This window comes from Anomaloglossus baeobatrachus, chromosome 2 (assembly GCF_048569485.1).
Source record: "Anomaloglossus baeobatrachus isolate aAnoBae1 chromosome 2, aAnoBae1.hap1, whole genome shotgun sequence".
Taxonomy (NCBI): domain Eukaryota; kingdom Metazoa; phylum Chordata; class Amphibia; order Anura; family Aromobatidae; genus Anomaloglossus; species Anomaloglossus baeobatrachus.
Window position 1 is genome coordinate 369,553,819 of NC_134354.1, and position 20,943 is coordinate 369,574,761.

The window sequence follows — 20,943 nt, forward strand, 5'->3', positions numbered from 1 at the left end:
CATTCTTCACCTACACATAAAAAAAAAAATAATAAATTCTCTCACCCGTCTTGCAGTCCCTCGGTGTCCTCGTTTCTGCTTCTTGCAGCTCGCAGGTGCGTAGCACCCTTGACAATTGCTGTAAACGATCAAATTCATCTGCTCGAGAACGCCGCAGATTTGTAATAAGAGGTAAAATGCACTTTGTCTAATTTTTTATAAATTGATAAAATTGTAATCTCAGTTAAGAACAGAAAAATAAAAAAACAAAAGTAAGATATTGAGTAGTAATAATCATTACGGATTTACATGGTTATTTTATATTATATATCATAACCAAAAATAGGAAAGTAGCCACAGAAAGAGGAGGTAACAGTTAAATATATAACCTTTTGATAAAGGAACAGAAACATTTGGATAAATGGTAACTAATTACAAACACCATCTTCAAAGTATTTATTCCAAACGTTACACAATTTTGTATGTAAAACTGAAGGTGACAAAACAATAGAAGTATTTCATCATAAGAAAGCATTCTTTCTAGAAATCAGCAGCGGAACTAGATCGTTCTCTCTGTGCGGCCCTAGATCGTTCTCTCTGTGCGGCCCCTGGTCTACATATTACCTTCCATTCCTTGCTGACACCAGCTGGAAGTTTCAAGTTAACAAGACAAGTAAAGAATTACTTTCTAAGCACGCTCATTGTGTCTAGATGACAAATAGTATTTTCTCATATGTGCCATGTAGACATCCCAATAATGGGATAGCTGCTTAGCTTAATTTTACTTATTGGTACTGGAGCTATGCCAGAATTTTTCCGCTTCCATATGGAGTCCTGAGGTAGAAGCAGACGCAAAGTGGCCACAGGCTCAGTCCTGCATGGGTACGTATAATCATGGAAGAAAAACGCGAGGTGCTGTTCAATCATTAGTTTTCACATTGATATAACACAGTTACATGGGGCAATTGGAGTGGAAGAGAGCCTACATACCCGATTCATTAGATCTGATGAAAAAACAGTATACTGTCTGCTAAAACAATAGGGTAGTAATTCAGAATAACACATTTCAGCAAGTCATGAACAGCACTTTAACTCTGCAGAGCATGCTGCAGCAATCTGTAAGAGAAACATACCGCCGGGCCTTAAAAATGAGAAAGAAAATACTGGAGAATTTCACAATGAAGAAGAAAAAGAAACCTCAGAAAGCAGAACCTTAAAGAATCAAGTAACTATGTCTAAGACTGCCATGTGAAATTCACTTAGTCTCTCCAAGATGACATGGGCTAGAAACAATTCTTTCATTCAGACTGCTACAAGGGCAGTGCAGACATTGGTCGTTTGGTCATTCCTCTCCTGCAGGCAAGTTGTCCTCAATCCTTCGGATAAACTTCATTCGAATCTCTGTGACACCGTCGCCTTTCAGGGTGTCCTGAGCAAATTTAACGTCAACTGCCATTTGTACCTGTGAAAGAATTGACATATATTAGATCATGGCTGCACGCTACCTATGAAAGGGATAGCTGTGATCACAATGTATGAAAGGGGACAGGTTCACTCTATTCTGCAGGTTAGGGTGAAACATATACCGTATTTTTCGGACTATAAGACGCACCTGACCATAAGACGCACCCTGGTTTTAGAGGAGGAAAATAGGAAAATAAAATTTTAACCAAAAAATATGGTCATGACACACTGTTATGGGGCGAGGATCTGCTGCTAACACTGTTATGGGGGTAATGTCCCCAAATTCTCTACTAAGGTACCCCATTCTGATAAGGATCCTCCTGCCTTGTATATGATCCTGCTGATATACCCCCCATCCTGCTAATAATATACCCCCATCCATCCTGCTCATGATATACCCCCATCCATCCTGCTCATGATATGCCCCCATCCATCCTGCTCATGAAATGCCCCCATCCATCCTGCTCATGAAATGCCCCCATCCATCCTGCTCATGAAATGCCCCCATCCATCCTGCTCATGAAATGCCCCCATCCATCCTGCTCATGAAATGCCCCCATCCATCCTGCTCATGAAATGCCCTCATCCATCCTGCTCAAGATATGCCCCCATCCATCCTGCTCATGAAATGCCCCCATCCATCCTGCTCATGAAATGCCCCCATCCATCCTGCTCATGAAATGCCCCCATCCATCCTGCTCATGAAATGCCCCCATCCATCCTGCTCATGAAATGCCCCCATCCATCCTGCTCATGAAATGCCCCCATCCTGGTAAATGGCGTGTATCCTGTGGCACAGGGAAAAAAATAAACGTTTACCGTATTTTTCGGACTATAAGACGCACCTGACCATAAGACGCAACCTGGTTTTAGAGGAGGAAAATAGGAAAATAAAATTTTAACCAAAAAATATGGTCATGACACACTGTTATGGGGCGAGGATCTGCTGCTGACACTGTTATGGGGGTAATGTCCCCAAATTCTCTACTAAGGTACCCCATTCTGATAAGGATCCTCCTGCCTTGTATATGATCCTGCTGATATACCCCCATCCATCCTGCTCATGATATACCCCCATCCATCCTGCTCATGATATGCCCCCATCCATCCTGCTCATGAAATGCCCCCATCCATCCTGCTCATGAAATGCCCCCCATCCATCCTGCTCATGAAATGCCCCCCATCCATCCTGCTCATGATATGCCCCCATCCATCCTGCTCATGATATGCCCCCATCCATCCTGCTCATGAAATGCCCCCATCCATCCTGCTCATGAAATGCCCCCATCCATCCTGCTCATGAAATGCCCCCATCCATCCTGCTCATGATATGCCCCCATCCATCCTGCTCATGATATGCCCCCATCCATCCTGCTCATGATATGCCCCCATCCATCCTGCTCATGAAATGCCCCCATCCATCCTGCTCATGATATGCCCCCATCCATCCTGCTCATGAAATGCCCCCATCCATCCTGCTCATGATATGCCCCCATCCATCCTGCTCATGAAATGCCCCCATCCATCCTGCTCATGAAATGCCCCCATCCATCCTGCTCATGAAATGCCCCCATCCATCCTGCTCATGAAATGCCCCCGTCCATCCTGCTCATGAAATGCCCCCATCCATCCTGCTCATGATATGCCCCCATCCATCCTGCTCATGATATGCCCCCATCAATCCTGCTCATGATATGCCCCCATCCATCCTGCTCATGATATGCCCCCATCCATCCTGCTCATGAAATGCCCCCATCCATCCTGCTCATGAAATGCCCCCATCCATCCTGCTCATGATATGCCCCCATCCATCCTGCTCATGAAATGCCCCCATCCATCCTGCTCATGAAATGCCCCCATCCATCCTGCTCATGAAATGCCCCCATCCATCCTGCTCATGAAATGCCCCCATCCATCCTGCTCATGAAATGCCCCCATCCATCCTGCTCATGAAATGCCCCCATCCATCCTGCTCATGATATGCCCCCATCCATCCTGCTCATGATATGCCCCCATCCATCCTGCTCATGATATGCCCCCATCCATCCTGCTCATGGAATGCCCCCATCCATCCTGCTCATGAAATGCCCCCATCCATCCTGCTCATGAAATGCCCCCATCCATCCTGCTCATGAAATGCCCCCATCCATCCTGCTCATGAAATGCCCCCATCCATCCTGCTCATGAAATGCCCCCATCCATCCTGCTCATGAAATGCCCCCATCCATCCTGCTCATGATATGCCCCCATCCATCCTGCTCATGAAATGCCCCCATCCATCCTGCTCATGAAATGCCCCCATCCATCCTGCTCAAGATATGCCCCCATCCATCCTGCTCATGAAATGCCCCCATCCATCCTGCTCATGAAATTCCCCCATCCATCCTGCTCATGAAATGCCCCCATCCTGGTAAATGGCGTGTATCCTGTGGCACAGGAAAAAAAAAAAATAAACGTTTATACTTACCCTTCCTCACTCCCTGAAGCACCGATCTCTGTCTCAGCTGCAGCGCCGGTGTGTGGAGCCGTCACCGGTGTCTGCAGCATCGCGTCTTCCTGTCTGTGCCGGCGGTAAGCTGATCGATTCTGGTGGATACTAGCGGCGCGCACAGCGATGAAGTCATCGCGGTGCACGCCGCTAGTGTCCAGATCAGCTGACCGCCGGCACAGACAGGAAGACGCGATGCTGCAGGGGGGCGGCTCCACACACGGTGACGGGTGAGTACACCGATTCACTGCACCCCGCGCTGATGATGATGCACGGGGGGCAGTGAATACAGCCGCACATGATCACTCCAGGCTGTAGTTGCCAGGGGCGATCACGGCCGGCTGCTAATTATGCACGCACCCCCCCCCCGCCCATCACCCCGCCCACCTGTCAGCGCCGGTTTCGCTGAGAGATGATGGGCGGGAGGATGGGCGTGCATATGTAATGAGCGGGCCCACGTGGTCACGGCAGGCTGTTACAGCCTGCTCGTGCCGCCGATGACCCGCTGCACCGCGGCACCCTCATTCCCCGCAGCCTTATAGTCAGACCATAAGACGCACCCCCCACTTTCCCCCAACATTTGGGGGGAAAAAAGTGCGTCTTATGGTCCGAAAAATACGGTATATACCCAAATTGAGAAGTTTTAACCGGATTAAATCAAATTCTATCATTCATTAATCCTATCAGGATATACAACCAGCAATATTACACCAAAATATCCCAATAATAAATAAAGCCAATAAAAAGTTTTTTTTATTAATGGTAAATATTTATTAAAACCATACATGAAATTTGACATACAATTATAACCTACATAAAACCCAAAGGCAGGGTGGTGTGCTTATATAGTGTTAGGTAGGGACAGAACATCTGATTTTCCTCTCATTATTTGGATTGTGAATATGAATAGATTTAATATTAGAGTGAGGTTTGTAAAAATAATGATTGGTTGTCATATAAAGTATATATGGTTATGAGGTATCAAATTTATGGTAATTGTAATGAGTGTAAGTTGGTGCATATATGGTATTTTTGTGTGCATGTATGGTACTATTTGCATGTTATCTATCTTGTATGTTGTATGCGATGGTATATTAGGTTGTTAATTATATTGAGGGCTATATATATATTCAGGCAATTCACTTTTCACTAGTAACATGTATATAATTTTTATCACTTTTTAATATACACTAATGCATTTTTATATTATATATTAATATATTTTTATATTTCTACTTTTCACTAATGCATTTTTATATTATATATTAATATATTTTTATATTTCTACTTTTCACATTTTATTTATTCACATTTATGGCTACAATTAGGTAATCCTTACATTAGATATTATGCATAGAGATATAATCACTTTGTGCTTTAGGCACTCTATATTGAATAGTATTATGCAATTTTTATTGAAGTATGGTAGGTGGTGGTTATTTATATGTTGGTATTGCACGTGCTAATATGTTGTTCACATGGTTATATCATATGTGGTTTCACCAATTAATGTGAGATTGTTTATTCGTTTTTTCATTCAATTGTGGGGCACTGTATGGTGTTATGTATATAACCCTTGTATTAGTGAATGGTATGTATGGTTCCTTATTGAATGGTAGTGGAGTATATGGAGATTGATTTATATAGCTGCACACAAAATACAATGGTTTACACATATATGCGTACATATGTACATATAATATATATATATATATATATATAAATAAAATTATATACATATATTTTTTTTTATTTTTGTATTTTTACAAAATTATATATACATATTTATTATATATTTTTTAAATTAATTATTTATTTGATATGTATGTTTAATAGGGCACCTAGCTTAAGTTTACTAGATGTAAGTGTGTGATATATATAATATAATATTGTTGGTATGGTTGGTATGGGTATTTTGACATACAGTCAGGGCCAGAAATATTTGGACAGTGACACAAGTTTTGTTATTTTAGCTGTTTACAAAAACATGTTCAGAAATACAATTATATATATAATATGGGCTGAAAGTGCACACTCCCAGCTGCAATATGAGAGTTTTCACATCCAAATCGGAGAAAGGGTTTAGGAATCATAGCTCTGTAATGCATAGCGTCCTCTTTTTCAAGGGACCAAAAGTAATTGGACAAGGGACTCTAAGGGCTGCAATTAACTCTGAAGGCGTCTCCCTCGTTAACCTGTAATCAATGAAGTAGTTAAAAGGTCTGGGGTTGATTACAGGGGTGTGGTTTTGCATTTGGAAGCTGTTGCTGTGACCAGACAACATGCGGTCTAAGGAACTCTCAATTGAGGTGAAGCAGAACATCCTGAGGCTGAAAAAAAAGAAAAAATCCATCAGAGAGATAGCAGACATGCTTGGAGTAGCAAAATCAACAGTCGGGTACATTCTGAGAAAAAAGGAATTGACTGGTGAGCTTGGGAACTCAAAAAGGCCTGGGCGCCAACGGATGACAACAGTGGTGGATGATCGCCGCATACTTTCTTTGGTGAAGAAGAACCCGTTCACAACATCAACTGAAGTCCAGAACACTCTCAGTGAAGTAGGTGTATCTGTCTCTAAGTCAACAGTAAAGAGAAGACTCCATGAAAGTAAATACAAAGGGTTCACATCTAGATGCAAACCATTCATCAATTCCAAAAATAGACAGGCCAGAGTTAAATTTGCTGAAAAACACCTCATGAAGCCAGCTCAGTTCTGGAAAAGTATTCTATGGACAGATGAGACAAAGATCAACCTGTACCAGAATGATGGGAAGAAAAAAGTTTGGAGAAGAAAGGGAACGGCACATGATCCAAGGCACACCACATCCTCTGTAAAACATGGTGGAGGCAACGTGATGGCATGGGCATGCATGGCTTTCAATGGCACTGAGTCACTTGTGTTTATTGATGACATAACAGCAGACAAGAGTAGCCGGATGACTTCTGAAGTGTACAGGGATATACTTTCAGCCCAGATTCAGCCAAATGCCGTAAAGTTGATCGGACGGCGCTTCATAGTACAGATGGACAATGACCCCAAGCATACAGCCAAAGCTACCCAGGAGTTCATGAGTGCAAAAAAGTGGAACATTCTGCAATGGCCAAGTCAATCACCAGATCTTAACCCAATGGAGCATGCATTTCACTTGCTCAAATCCAGACTTAAGACGGAAAGACCCACAAACAAGCAAGACCTGAAGGCTGCGGCTGTAAAGGCCTGGCAAAGCATTAAGAAGGAGGAAACCCAGCGTTTGGTGATGTCCATGGGTTCCAGACTTAAGGCAGTGATTGCCTCCAAAGGATTCGCAACAAAATATTGAAAATAAAAATATTTTGTTTGGGTTTGGTTTATTTGTCCAATTACTTTTGACCTCCTAAAATGTGGAGTGTTTGTAAAGAAATGTGTACAATTCCTACAATTTCTATCAGATATTTTTGTTCAAACCTTCAAATTAAACGTTACAATCTGCACTTGAATTCTGTTGTAGAGGTTTCATTTCAAATCCAATGTGGTGGCATGCAGAGCCCAACTCGCGAAAATTGTGTCACTGTCCAAATATTTCTGGACCTAACTGTATATGGTATGTGGTATATAAAATACAGTATATGGTATATAATTATACATGTGCACCTTTTTCACTTTATTGTTATGGTATAAAATGATATGAATTGTAGTTTTAATAATACAGTATAAACAAAATGTGTTAATAAAGATTGTATTGAAATTTCTTATGTTCTCTAGTCCCTTCGGTATTCTATGTCCGGTTGTTGCGATCATGTGATCGATCCTGTGCTGAGCGCCGCTTGGTTGTTTTCCTGGTGGTTGCTATGCGACCCGCTTGCTCTCACTCGCGTCATCGCGTGCCTATGCGCATGCCCGATGACGCGACCTATGGTGACGTGTCGCTGGCTTCCGGTCCGGGTGCTTTCCGGCGGCGCTCTGTAATTAGGTACGGGAGCATTAATTATGACACACATGTGCACCGGACATATAAAATGGGTCCACCGCCTGCCTCCTTACCACTCCCTGAGGAAGCAGCAGTGTGAAACGTGCGTTGGAGTGAGAGGCGGGGAGGCTGGTTGTGCGATCCACCATGGCTACAGGTTTGCTATTTGTGTTCTAATGGGGCAGTTGGTTTTGCGGTTATAGTATTTCACTATTGAAAGGTCAATTTGTGACCGTATTAATGACCGCATTACTGTTTCATTTAAGGTACACTTTAACTGTTCCCCATATATATATATACATATATAAACATTACACCTCATGTCCATGCTGGGTTGCATAGCCTGTTTTCCCTGCCTTTGGGTTTTATGTAGGTTTTAATTGTATGTCAAATTTCATGTATGGTTTTAATAAATATTTACCATTAATAAAAAAACTCTTTTTATTGGCTTTATTTATTATTGGGATATTTTAGTGTAATATAGGGTGAAACATAGACATTTGCCCAACATAAAACTATAATATTTTACACACTGGATCTCTGCAGTTCAAAAAAACCTTAAAGTGAGCTACAACAAATCCACAGACGTAGCTTTTTTGCCCACCGAAGATGGTGGAATCAGTGAAGCAAGCCAAACATCAGATACCACAATTTAAAAACAACATTCACCTGCTCCCTGAGACAATTTGCTCCCTGCAGCAGAAAACCGATCTCTGGCAACAAAACACTGACAATTTAATCTCTTCACGACACTTTACGTACTGGGTATGTCATGGATCATGTCAGGTTAATCCCTGCCTGCCTGCAATGCTGCTCTGATCTACAAGAAAGAATGAGCGATCAGACTACTGATGGTTATAGTCTCCTAGGGAGACCAGTAAAATAAAATAAAAATAAAAAAGCTTAAAAATAAAAATCTTAAGTTTCAAATCACCCTTCCATTGTAAATTAAAAAAAGTTTAAAAAAAATAAAAAAACACATTTGTTTTCACCGCGTTCAGAAATGCCCGATCAAAATATAAAATCAATCAATCTGATCGGTAAACGGCGTAGTGGCAAAAAAAAATTCCAAACGCCAATATTATATTTTTTGGTCACCACAAATTTTGAGCAAAGTGCGATAACAGGCAATAAAAATGGCGCTTCTGCGCAAAAATGGTACCGTTAAAAACGTTAGGTCAAAACTCAAAAAATAAGCCATGACAGCCATAGATCCCAAAAAATGAGAACGCTACGAATCACGGAAAATGGCACAAAAAGTGCGCCTTTTTTTGGGACAAACTATTGAATTTTTTTTAACCCCTTAGATAAAAGTAAACCTATACATGTTTGGTGTCTACAAATCTCATACCGACCTGAGGCATCATACCCACACATCAGTTTAACCATATAGTGAACACTGAATAGAACATCCCAAAAACAATCATGCAATCGCACTTTTTTTTTGCACTTGGAATTTTGTCGTTGTTTTCCAGTACATTATATGGTAAAACGTATGGTTTTACTTAAAAGTAGAACTCGTCCCGCAAAAAAACAAGCCCACATATGACAAGATTGACAAAAAAAAAAAAAGTTACGGCTCCCAGAAGAAGGGGGTGCGGAAAAAAAAACCCCAAAAAAACCCAGAAAAAAAATCGCCCGGGGGTGAAAGGGTTAAGGAACAGGCTCCTTGGGAACCATTTTTGGAATGCCTTTATGTAAAAATGGATCAGGAACTTTCCCTACAGCTCCATTTTCAGTAGCCTACATATTGGAGAGAGCACACAGTTGTGGCTTGGCCCTCACCATCTGGAGCTTCTTTGCGCTCTTTCCTAGCCCAATATCTCATTTTAAGTACAAGGATCAAGTTCTGTTGCAGTTGTCGTGCAAAAGAAAATCTTTGACAGTACACCTGTGTCAATTTTCCCGGCATTAGAACTATTGTACAGAAGGATTGGACAACATTTGTGGTTATAAAAGGCCAAGGCAAGAATATCCCATACTTAATGGCATATTCTACTTGTTTAAGGATTGTAGATGGAAAAAAGTTATATTCTTCACTACTCTCAATAAACCAGGTGAATGGATATCTAGACAGTGCATGATACAAAGCTTTTAAGATAAATTTATACATTTCATGAGACACTTAAGGGGGCATCACATACCTTGACTACAAGATTGGTAATAACTTTGCAAATTGGGTGGTTTCATTGTAGGGTATTCACTAAACCACATACAAATTCTGGAAACAACTCATTTCTTGTGGGAATGAAGACTCAGGCATGTCCAATTTCTCAGAGAATACCTGCATACATGTATGACTATTTCATATGTGTTATCTGGAGCTTATTTCAAAAGAGTGGGGTTTTCAGTTTCAAAAAATGATAACGGTAGAATGCCAGAAAGAACCACTGAGTACAATGTGGCAAATAAAGTACTAAGTCTGTAATTGTCTTCTTTTGTTCTAAAAGAATGTCTTAAAGGGGCGGGCCACTACTAGGACAACCCCTTCTCATTCCTCATGTTTGACCCCATTAACATAAAAAAAGCTTATATTCACCTCCATATAAAAAAAAGCTTATACTCAACCTCCCGCGCCGTTCCAGCGCTCACATTCCTGGGGCTCATGAGAGGATGTGATCCGCATCTAATCACCAATGGCTTTATTGTCCCTGCCTTCGAATGTATAAGTGAATAACAGGAAGTAAGCGGTAGCCGCAGCTCTTATCTCCTGTTGATTACTCATATGTCTAAAGTCAGGGAGAAAGAGGTTGGCGGTGATTGGGCAAGGGTCTTGAACAACCCCTTTAACCACTTAGCGACCCATGACGTACTGGTTACTTCATGGATTGTGTGACGTTAATCCCCGCGGCCTGCCATGGGCAGGCCGTAGCGATCCGTGCACATATCAGCTGATTTCAACAGCTGACATGTGGGCCTGCTAGTCGCGAGCGGAATCTCTTCCACCCGCGACTATTAACCCCTTACATCTCGCTGCCAAAATCTGTCAGCAAGATGTATATGCGCGCAGCCATTATGATGACTTACCCCGCCCCATTGGAAGTCACGTGACGTGATCACATGACTTTCGGTGGTTGCCATGGTAGCACAGGGTCATGTGATGCCTGTAGCTAGCATGAGTCACTTGCTCTCAATGCCGGAATAGCTCCGGCATTGAGAGTAAAGCAGCATGTCTGCAGATCTCAACTGTGTAGCTGTGATCTGGAGATATGGAAGAGCGATCAGACAGCTGATCTATATATTCCCCTAAAAGGATCTAGTAAAATAAAAAGTTACAAAAAAATAAAAAAAAAAAAAACCTAAAAGTTCAAATCACCCCCCTAAAAAATATGCACATATTTGGTATTGCCGCGTTCAGAAATTTCCGATCTATCAAAATATAAAATCAATTAAATCGGATGGGAAACTGGCGTAGCGTCAAAAAAATTTCTAACGCCAAAATTACGGTTTTTGGTCGCCGCAAATTTTGTGCAAAATGCAATAACAGGCGATCAAATCATAGCATCTGCGCAAAAATGGTACCATTAAAAATGTCAGCTCAAGATGCAAAAAAATAAGCCGTCACTGAGCCATAGATACCGAATAATGAGAACGTTACAGGTTTCAGAAAATGGCACAAAAAGTGCACCACTTTTTTTGGACAAATGTGTGACTTTTCTTTAACCCCTTAGATACCAAACATGAATAGGTTTACTTGGGTCTACAAACTCGCATCAACCTCAGGCATCGCAGCGACACATCAAAGTTTTATCATTTAGTGAACATAGGGAATAAAATGTCCCAAAAAATAATATACAATCACACTTTTTTTGCAGTTTTTCCACACTTGAAATTTTTTTGCTGTTTTCCAGCACAGTATATGGTAAAACTTATGGTTTTATTTAAAACTACAACTCGTCCCACAAAAAAACAAGCCCTCATATGGGAAGATTAATGGAAAAATAAAAAAGTCACGGCTCTTGGAAGAAAGAGGAAAAAAACAAAACAAAAAAAATGCAAAACGCCCCCGGGCTTAAGGAGTTAAACCACACTTGAAAGGCCTGAAGAGAATGCCATTAAGTCGGATTTAAAAAAAAATGAAAACTGCTGGAGATTGTCCAATCACATAGATGCCATGGTCTCTAATTGCCAAAGCTGGAATTAGGTCTGACAGTAGAAGTGAAAGGTGGGCTTCAGCTGTGTAATGCCCCCATTATATATGGAGTAGGCCTAACTCCACAGATCTCTTCGTACACATGCACCCTTAAGCACTGTACATGCAGCAGATACTAGGAGAAAGTTAATCAACTACACCTAAAAAAGCTTAACCATTATATTAATATATATATATATATATTATATATTATATATATATATATATATATATATATATATATATATATATATTAGTTTTAGCATTTTTTTATGCCTGCTGTTTGAAGGAACAGGTATCTGATGGCTTACCAAAGTGCTCCTCAAGAGCATTATTAACCTATATTAATTGTATTTAGGTATTTAGGTATCATCAGTTTACATATAGAGCTGACTTATGACCACTGTATACTATCATGACTTAAGTAAATTATTATTATGATAGTGTGACCACAAAAACTTGTTGGGCAAAAAAAAAAAAAAGAAGATATAGCTATATCATTTCTATGCACATACATACACGCTATTTTTTGCAGTCAATAATACTGGTCTTTCCTATAAAATAGCACCAAATGATTGCTACATCTGGAGTTGCCAAAAGCCTTACCATTTCCAGTGCTCCTCGCAAAACTCCACACAACATATTGGAATAGATAAGGTTGGAATGATTATCGGGCAGCTCTACAAAGTCCACAAGAGGATTGTTTTCCAGAATGAGAGAGAACTCATCACCAGCCGGGCTCCAGTTTGTGATCGTAGGTGTGATTCCCAGGTACATTTTAAATGCCACCTAATAACACACAGAAGAAATAAAAGCAATCATTTATACAATAGGCTAGTTTTGTGACAAATTTTTAAGTATTAATTAGGTATTAGGCTGAAAAAAAAAAAAAGTTACATAGAAAAGAAAAAAAACAGAATCTTTACTAATGGCATTGCCCAAGATAAACAATAAGATCAGATGGATTGAAAGTCAACCTGTCAGACAACGTCTAAACTCAAACCCGATATGCGCATTATGGGAACAACATTGGATTTCATTTATTACAATGCTGCAGATGGGAGGACATTCTCTATGTGAAACGAAGACAGCTTTGGTAGCAGTGTTTTGGGAATTTTTGTGGGTATTAAAAAGTTTGCTTTGTTTGACTTTAATCTATCACAGTACACAGCCAGGTGAAATCCATCAGAGTTCTTCTCATTGCTTGGGTCTGCAGACCTTATCTTTGCTTTCATGGACAATTTTTTAAGCTGAGTATATAACAAAATGATTGTTCACATTATAATGACCCACCTGAGCCACTTATGAATCAGGGGTAAAACCTACAACGGAAGGGAAAAAGTGGCAAGTGCCACTATGAACTTACCACCGGTTTTATAAAAATCCATGCACTACTATTCAGTACATTATATATGTAATATAGTATGTGCATAAATACATATTTTATATACACACTATATGGAGAAACATATTGAGACACAGGAGCTTTTAGGACATCCCATTCTAGTATGCTGTATATAAGGGCTTACTGGTGGTGGCCGCAGTTTATATGGGTTCCCTTTAATATGGCATTGTTCTCCACTTTCCACATACAACAGCTTCCACCTTTTGGAAAGTCTTTCCACAACATTTTGGAGTGTGTCTGTTGAAATTTTTGACCACTGTGAAGTCAGGTACTGATGTTGGATGAGAAGTCATGGCTGACAATCATCTTTCTAGTTCATCGCAAAGGTATTCAATAGTCTTGAGGTCAGGGCACTATGCAGACAAGACAAGTTCTTGCACATGAAACTCATAAAACTATACCTTTATAGACCTTGCTTTGTGCACAATCACAGTGGGGCAGAAAAGGGCCTTCCCTAAACTGTGCCCACAAAGTTGGAGCCTACAATTATCCAAAATATTTCAGTATGCTGAAGCATTAAACAACCCAGTCCACTACTTGGACAACTCCTTCTCATTCCGCATGTTTTCCTTCGTTAAAATAAAAATAATAAAAAAAAAAAGTTTATACTCCCCTCCCGCACCAGCACTGTTCCAGCGGTGTCGGCAATTGCTCCATGTGAGGTTGTTATATGACACGAGCCCAGCACCCAATCAGCGCCGACTTCACTGTCCCCGCCTTCAGACATATAAGTAATGAGGAAGAAATGAGATCTGCAACTGACATGAAGCTCTCGACTCAATTTAGGTGTTGATGTTAATGGCGAGTATTGTGCTCCTCAGCACTTGCTGACTTGAATCTTTTCAGGGTCTTTACTACATGGCTATGCTTCTGTGGTTCCTAAACCCTTCTAATTTTAGATATTCCAACATAAATTGTGTGGCATTATTGAAGAAAAGAGAAGTTTAAAAAAAAAAAAATGACTTGTTAAAAGATGGCATCCTGTTAAATTACTATGCACAATACAGCGAAGCCGTATGGCTCAGTGTTTCATGTCCTAGATCTGTGACAAGGAGACTGAATGAAAAAGCTGAAAATATAGTCCAGACATTGACGAGGTTAAAAATAATTATTAATAATATTATAGCACTATTAATTCCATGGCGCTTTACACGTGAAAAAGGGTATACATAAAAACTAGAACAAAAATCATTAGAAGTACACAACAGACTGGTACAGGAGGAGAGAGAACCCTGCCCGCAAGGGCTCACAGTCTACAGGGAATGGGTACAGTAGGTGAGGACAGAGCTGGTTGCGCAGTGGTGTACTGGACTGAGGGTAATTGTAGGTTGTAGGCTTGTCGGAAGAGGTGGGTCTTCAGGTTCCTCTTGAAGCTTTTCACAGTAGGAGAGAGCCTGATATGCTGGGGTAAATAATGAAATTTACTTGAAACACCGAGGTTACTTACCGGTAGCCGGTTTTTCCAGAACCCATGACAACACCACGTGAGAGAGGGATCCGCCCAGTGAGGACAGGAAACCATTCTGAATAAAAAGGGCGGTACCGCTCCTCTTCATCAGTTGGCTTACTGAGAATGAGAGGACCTCCAACAATTGTTAGAACTTAGCTCCATCAGAAACTATAACACACACATGCACACCCAGAATAGTGCACACCAAGGGTGAGAAGGGAGGGATTATAAGGGTGCTGTCATGGGTTCTGGAAAAACCGGCTACCGGTAAGTAACCTCGGTGTTTTCCCCTCAACCATGACAGCACCATGTGAGAGATTTTCAGAGACTAACGTATTAGGGAGGGACCATCGTCTCAAGCACCCTTCTACAAAACGAGAGGTCAGTCAAGGAGGATAGATCCAACCGATAGTGACGGAAACCAGTAGATCAGGAGGACCAGGGAGCGGTCCTACAAAAACCGGGTCAATAGATACCTGCGTCTTCTCAGCCCTGGAGGTCGATACCGTACTGGTGGAATGGGCCCACATGCCCTCAGGGATGGCAGCCCCACTAGATGAGTAGGCTAAAGCAAGGGGCCTCCCTAATCCACCTAGAGATAGTGCTGTTTGATACCCCCAGACCTTTCTGACTACCTGACTACTATGTTTTCCTCACACTATGGGTCACTGAGATGAATAGAAGTAGGGCCCTATGAACATCTAGCGTGTGAAAACTGTTCACCCCTGTAATTGCAGGAGGGATGAACTATCTCCTGCGTGTAATGGAACCGAGAGGCAACCCTAGGGAGATAGAGTCCTATGAACACCTGATCCGGCCCATCATCGAATACCCGAATGTAGGGCTGTACTACCGATAAGGCTTGTCATCACTTACCCTGCGTGCGAACGTCAAGACCACTAGCAAAATCGTATGTAATGTTAGCAACATCAGGGAGATTTCGGCAATAGGTTCAAGGGGAGGACCCGTAAGGGCATCCAAACTAATTGAGATCCCACAGTGGAACTTCAGGCATGACTATTGGTGCAGTCCCATCACAAGTTGTAATAACCTTTTAACCCACCGGACTGCTGCCAGGGTACCAATGCATAAGGTTCCTAAGGTAGAACAGGAACCCTCAGAGTGTTCACTGCTAACCCTAGAGCAACCCCTCTACAAGAATTATAATTTGTATGGAATAGGAACCTCCGACCCAATGGACTAATTGTAACAAAGGGAACCTTGCCATACTCTCCCATAATTTTTGTGTTAGCAGGTTTATGGCAATTCAGCAATGAAGAGACTAGTTCAGAGAAGAACCCTTTGCGTATCAGCAGCGACCTCGTCAGTTATAAGCTGTTAAATAGAACCCCTTTTCCCGTGCGTGGAATACAGGGTCCTGCACTAACAGGCCTGGAATCCCCGGTAGAACCCAAGGATCCGTGACCGACATCTTGGAGAGAGAATCTTGGCTCCTTGGGCCAGGAGGGGCGATGAGAAGTACCCTCGCCCGATCCTCCGCGTTCTTTTGTTTAACTGCTGATAGCAGGACAACAGGGGAAAGGGCAGAGGTTAGTCTGAAGGTCCATGGAACCTTAAGTGCAACCACTGCGAAGGGCTGGTCTCCCAGGTTCATGGAACAGAATTCGTCAATCTGCCTGTTTAGCCTGGAGGAAAACAGGGCTATCCGCGACATTCCCCACAAAGTCACTATCTGTTGAAAGATCCGTGGATTCAGGGATCTGTCCCCTTGTCGCAGTTGATGGCGACTGTGGTAATCTGCCTTGGCATTCGAAAAACCTGTTAAGTGTAGAGCCGAGGGGGATTCTGTTCCGCCCAGTGAAAGACTGTAAGATGCCTGAATGAGGGATGGGGATCGTGTCCCCCCTTGGTGGTTTATGTAGAAGACTGCAGACTGATTGTCCGATAATACTGAACATGCCGACCCTGGAGGGGGGATTTCAGTGCTAGTTCCACTGCCCATAGCTCCCAGAGGTTAAAGGGCTGTGCTGCGTCTTGTGCTGACCACCAGCACCAGGATATCTGCTCCTGGAGGCGAGTTTCCCCAGCCGGACTGGCCGGCATCGGTAGTGACCACCTTTCGATGCTGTGGTAGCCAGGAATCCCTACAGACAGGTTGCCTATGGACGTCCACCAAGCAGGGAAGCCTTGACCGTCAAGGAGAGAATGACGTCCCCTTCTAATAACCTCCTAATGCTATTTGGGCAGACAGGATTTGCCCTGGAGTGTATCTGGCCCCGTCGGAAAGCAGGATGTCACAGTGCCCCGCAGGGACACAGCTCAACTCAGACATGTTGGGAAGGCGGATTGCCCCCAGGGCCAATTCAGACACCTTGAGTATCTGCTCTGCTGGAAAAAAGGCATAGCCTCGGGAGGACTTCTTGGAATCGGATGCAGTCCTCAACGCATTTTCCAGCTGTTCACCAAAAAGGAGCTGACCGTCACAAGGCCCTGAACATAATGTCTTAGTGTGCAGGTCTACTGGACAGCCCTTCAACCACAATGCCCTTCCGGCCAGAGTAGACAATCCTGCCGAACAGGCTCCCAGTGTGATAGCATCGGCTGATAGCTCGGTAAGAAAAGTCGCAGCTCCTTGCAGCAGTAGTAATGTAGAAAGGAATTTCTCTCCAGGAGTTTATCCTTCAGCCGAGCTACAAAACTTTTCAGCCAGATCACAAAAGTACGGGCTGTGCAGGTATTTGGCAATAGGCGGCTTCAGAATTCCTGCTGATGGGTCCCACAAGTGCTTAAGACAGCCGTCTGCAACATCCGCATCGACATTTGGAGCGTTATCCCATAATGCTATTTTTTGGTGGTTTTTTTCATCAAAGGGATACTTCCTTTTTGAGGAGGAAGGGGGAGTTCCTGCTTTGTCAGGACGCTCCCACGCCTTCTGAATAAGCGCTTCTATTGCAACCTTCAAACTTCTTTCTTCCACCGTATTTCAGAACAAGGTCTCCCATCAAGGACAGGAAACCAACTGATGAAGAGAAGAGGTACCGCCCTTTTATTCAGAATGGTTTCCTGACCTCGCTGGGCGGATCCCTCTCTCAAGTGGTGCTGTCATGGGTGAGGGGAAAACAAAACGTGCATTTTGCTTTTACAATAGGTCATATGCATGGCACAACTTTATTGTTAGTGGTGCTCTTTATAGGCCACTATAGGTAATAATTTTAAAAGTATCCAATAAAGGTTATATTTTAAGCTAAACTCCAACCTTTGAACTGTGAAATAAATTCTCTATAATTCAGCTGGAGATCATTAGTTATCATAGACCCAGTTGTGCAGCGGGGCCTCCCACTTCTCTTTCTATTCTGGTTAGAGCCTGTTTGTGTTCTCCTCTGAAAGGAGTAGTACACACCGTTGTAGAAAATCTTCAGTTTCTTGGTAATTTCTCACATGGAATATCCTTCATTTCTAAGAACAAGAATGACTGTCGAGGTTTACATGAAGTTCTCTTTTTCTGGCCATTTTGAGAGTTTAATGGAACCAACAAATGTAATGCTCCAGATTCTCAACTAGCTCAACGGAAGGTCAGTTTTATAGCTTCTCTAATCAGCAAAATTGTTTTCAGCTGTGCTAACATACTTGCACAATGGTTTTCAAGTGATTTCTAAACATCCATTAGCCTTATAACAGTTAGCAAAACAATGTACCATTAGAACACTGGAGTGGTGGTTATTGGAATTGGGACTCTATATACCTATGTAGATATTAAAAAACAGACATTTGCAGCTAGAATAGTCATTTACCACATTAACAATGTATAGAGTGTATCTGTTTAATTTAATGTTCGCTTCATTGGAAAAAAAAAAAAAAGGGAATATCTAAGTGACCCTAAACTTTTGAACTGTAGTTTACATACACAAGTACACACTGCACAGAAAAGATTCAGAGAACAACATGTAAATGCAAATTTAATTTCAGAACACGAACAAAAATATCTAGTATTAATGCTCCCATAGACACGATATTGCAGTCACGGTCTTAAAAATGGAAAAGTGTAAATAAATATTCTGATCTCTGAGAAAGTTGCCAAAGGTTCTGGCAGAAATATACTGAACCCCTGCTGATTTGGCGACCAATGACGGCACGTGCAAAGCAGTATGTCATGAATTCACTGGAAGAGACGGAAGGGGGAGCCTTGGAGGATACGTGTACTAAGACTACTATGCAAACAACTTTCAGAAGAAACCCAAGAGGCATTAGCACATGGAAAAAGAATTAAAGCAGGTTTATGTACGGCATTCCTTATAACAGGTCTGAGACGGAAGTCCCAGCGTGCAAATGTCAGCTTCTTTTAGAGCAATAATTCTTGCAGCCATATGTAACATAGCAGTTAAAGTCTGTAGAAGTATATAGAAGTTTCAAGCAGGTCTTGCTTTTTCACTCCGTTTGGCTCAATTTAAACACGTGTGTCTATAAAACGTACAGCTGTGCTTCTGAGCCAAATTTACGAGTTATTATTGGAGCAGTTGTCTTGTTTGACCTGCAGACGCTGAACGAAATTTCCAACAGCAGTAACTATTATATATAAGATCGTGCTTCTGAAATATCAGACAATGAGATACTAACAGTAAGACGAGAAAACTACGTTATACACTGTTACCTTAGCTATAACGTCAGCCGTCTCTCGGAAATCATGGCACCTTCCAACACTAGATCGAGCCAAAAAATCTTCAATCAGCCTCACACCTATGTTATATCCCCTGAGAAAGATAAAGAAGTCAAATGAAGGAGACCATGAACATACTGGGAAAGTAAAAGAACACAAAACACTGAATTATTAAACCAGACTCTGCAAAGAAATGATCCATGTGCAAAAATAGTTTATAATCTTTTTACATATAATCTTGAAATGCAACTGGGACAATTTTGTCCTAAAATTCAACCATTTAAGAGAAAATCTATACCTGTCAGAGTTTGATTACGGATACAGAGCTCCAAATATCCCACAAATGACACAGGATTGCTACCGGCAGCTGCCACTAGAGAGAGCACAGAAGCTAACTGCATATATAATCCTCAAGCCACCGAGCAGAAAAAGTCATGGACTTCTAAAAATCACAGGATGACACGTTAATGTTATGCAAATCATGAAAAATGGAAAGGAATTTTTAAAAACATTTCAATTTATTCAGTATAGAGCATGAGCGTCATACCCAAAAATTCACGCACTTCCACGTTTTGGCATATTTACAATGAGTTTATTAAGTATTGTCTGAGGAATGTTCTGGCATGCTGAATGCACTCAAGATCCACTGCTGTCAGCTCCCTTTGCAGTTGCTGACCAATAACATCCTAAATATGTTAAAAGGGACTATGTCAGCAGATGTCTGCAGTGTAACCTGAAGACAGCATGCTGCAAGTGTTAAAACAGAGATTTCAGTCCTGCATCTGATATCTCAGTCTTTTTTTTGTGTACCTGCAATATTAGCTTAAGCTTGTTATCTCTGTCATTAGTGGTTCTCAGCAGTTGTAGTGCGACCCCACCCCCTTCTGTGATTAACAGCTTCTGTCTGTACACTGAAAGCCTGGTGTGGGTGAGGACAGCTCTCAGAGATCTGCTACATGCAAAGTCTAAAATCTTTCACTGTGTCAGAACGGTTGCAGCCACTAATCTAAGTGATACATCATTGAATATAGAGCCTCTTTGTCTACATTATACTGCTTTCAGAAGAGGTAGTCAAAACCTGCTGACAGGTTCCCTTTAAATGGAAAAGGTCCAGAGATGCTGAAGTCATGCTAGCACACTTTGGTAATGTTTAGTGTGGTGATCATACTTGATGCTAAATAAATTGAGAGGTTTTGAAAATTTTTGTTTCCATTTTTTTTTTATCATTTGGAAATTATTAACATGTCTATTGAGTCAGTGATAGTCATAATTTTACAACTTTTCCTACTTGGCGTGTTAACTTCTATGTTGGCGTGTAGTATAGAGATCCATTGACTCTCAGTAATTGGTTAACGCCTAAGGGGTACTTCACACACAGCGAGATCGCTACCGAGTCACGTTTTTTGTGACGTAGCAGTGACCTCATTAGCGATCTCGCCGTGTGTGACACTGAGCAGCGATCT

General features: G+C 41.8%; 1 protein-coding gene across 2 annotated transcripts in view; it reads right to left on the bottom strand.

Moving 5' to 3' along the window:
• Positions 1-421: 421 nt before the first annotated feature.
• Positions 422-20,943, bottom strand: part of TRAPPC3 (trafficking protein particle complex subunit 3) — a 59,778-nt gene continuing 39,256 nt past the window's right edge. For both annotated transcript variants that reach the window (XM_075334065.1, XM_075334066.1), the window contains 3 exons: positions 19,475-19,574; positions 12,617-12,799; positions 422-1,441 (listed from right to left, as the gene is read on the bottom strand). In XM_075334065.1, coding sequence (XP_075190180.1) covers positions 1,322-1,441; positions 12,617-12,799; positions 19,475-19,574 — 403 coding nt within the window. In that variant the 3' untranslated portion in view covers positions 422-1,321. The remainder of the gene's footprint in view (positions 1,442-12,616; positions 12,800-19,474; positions 19,575-20,943) is intronic.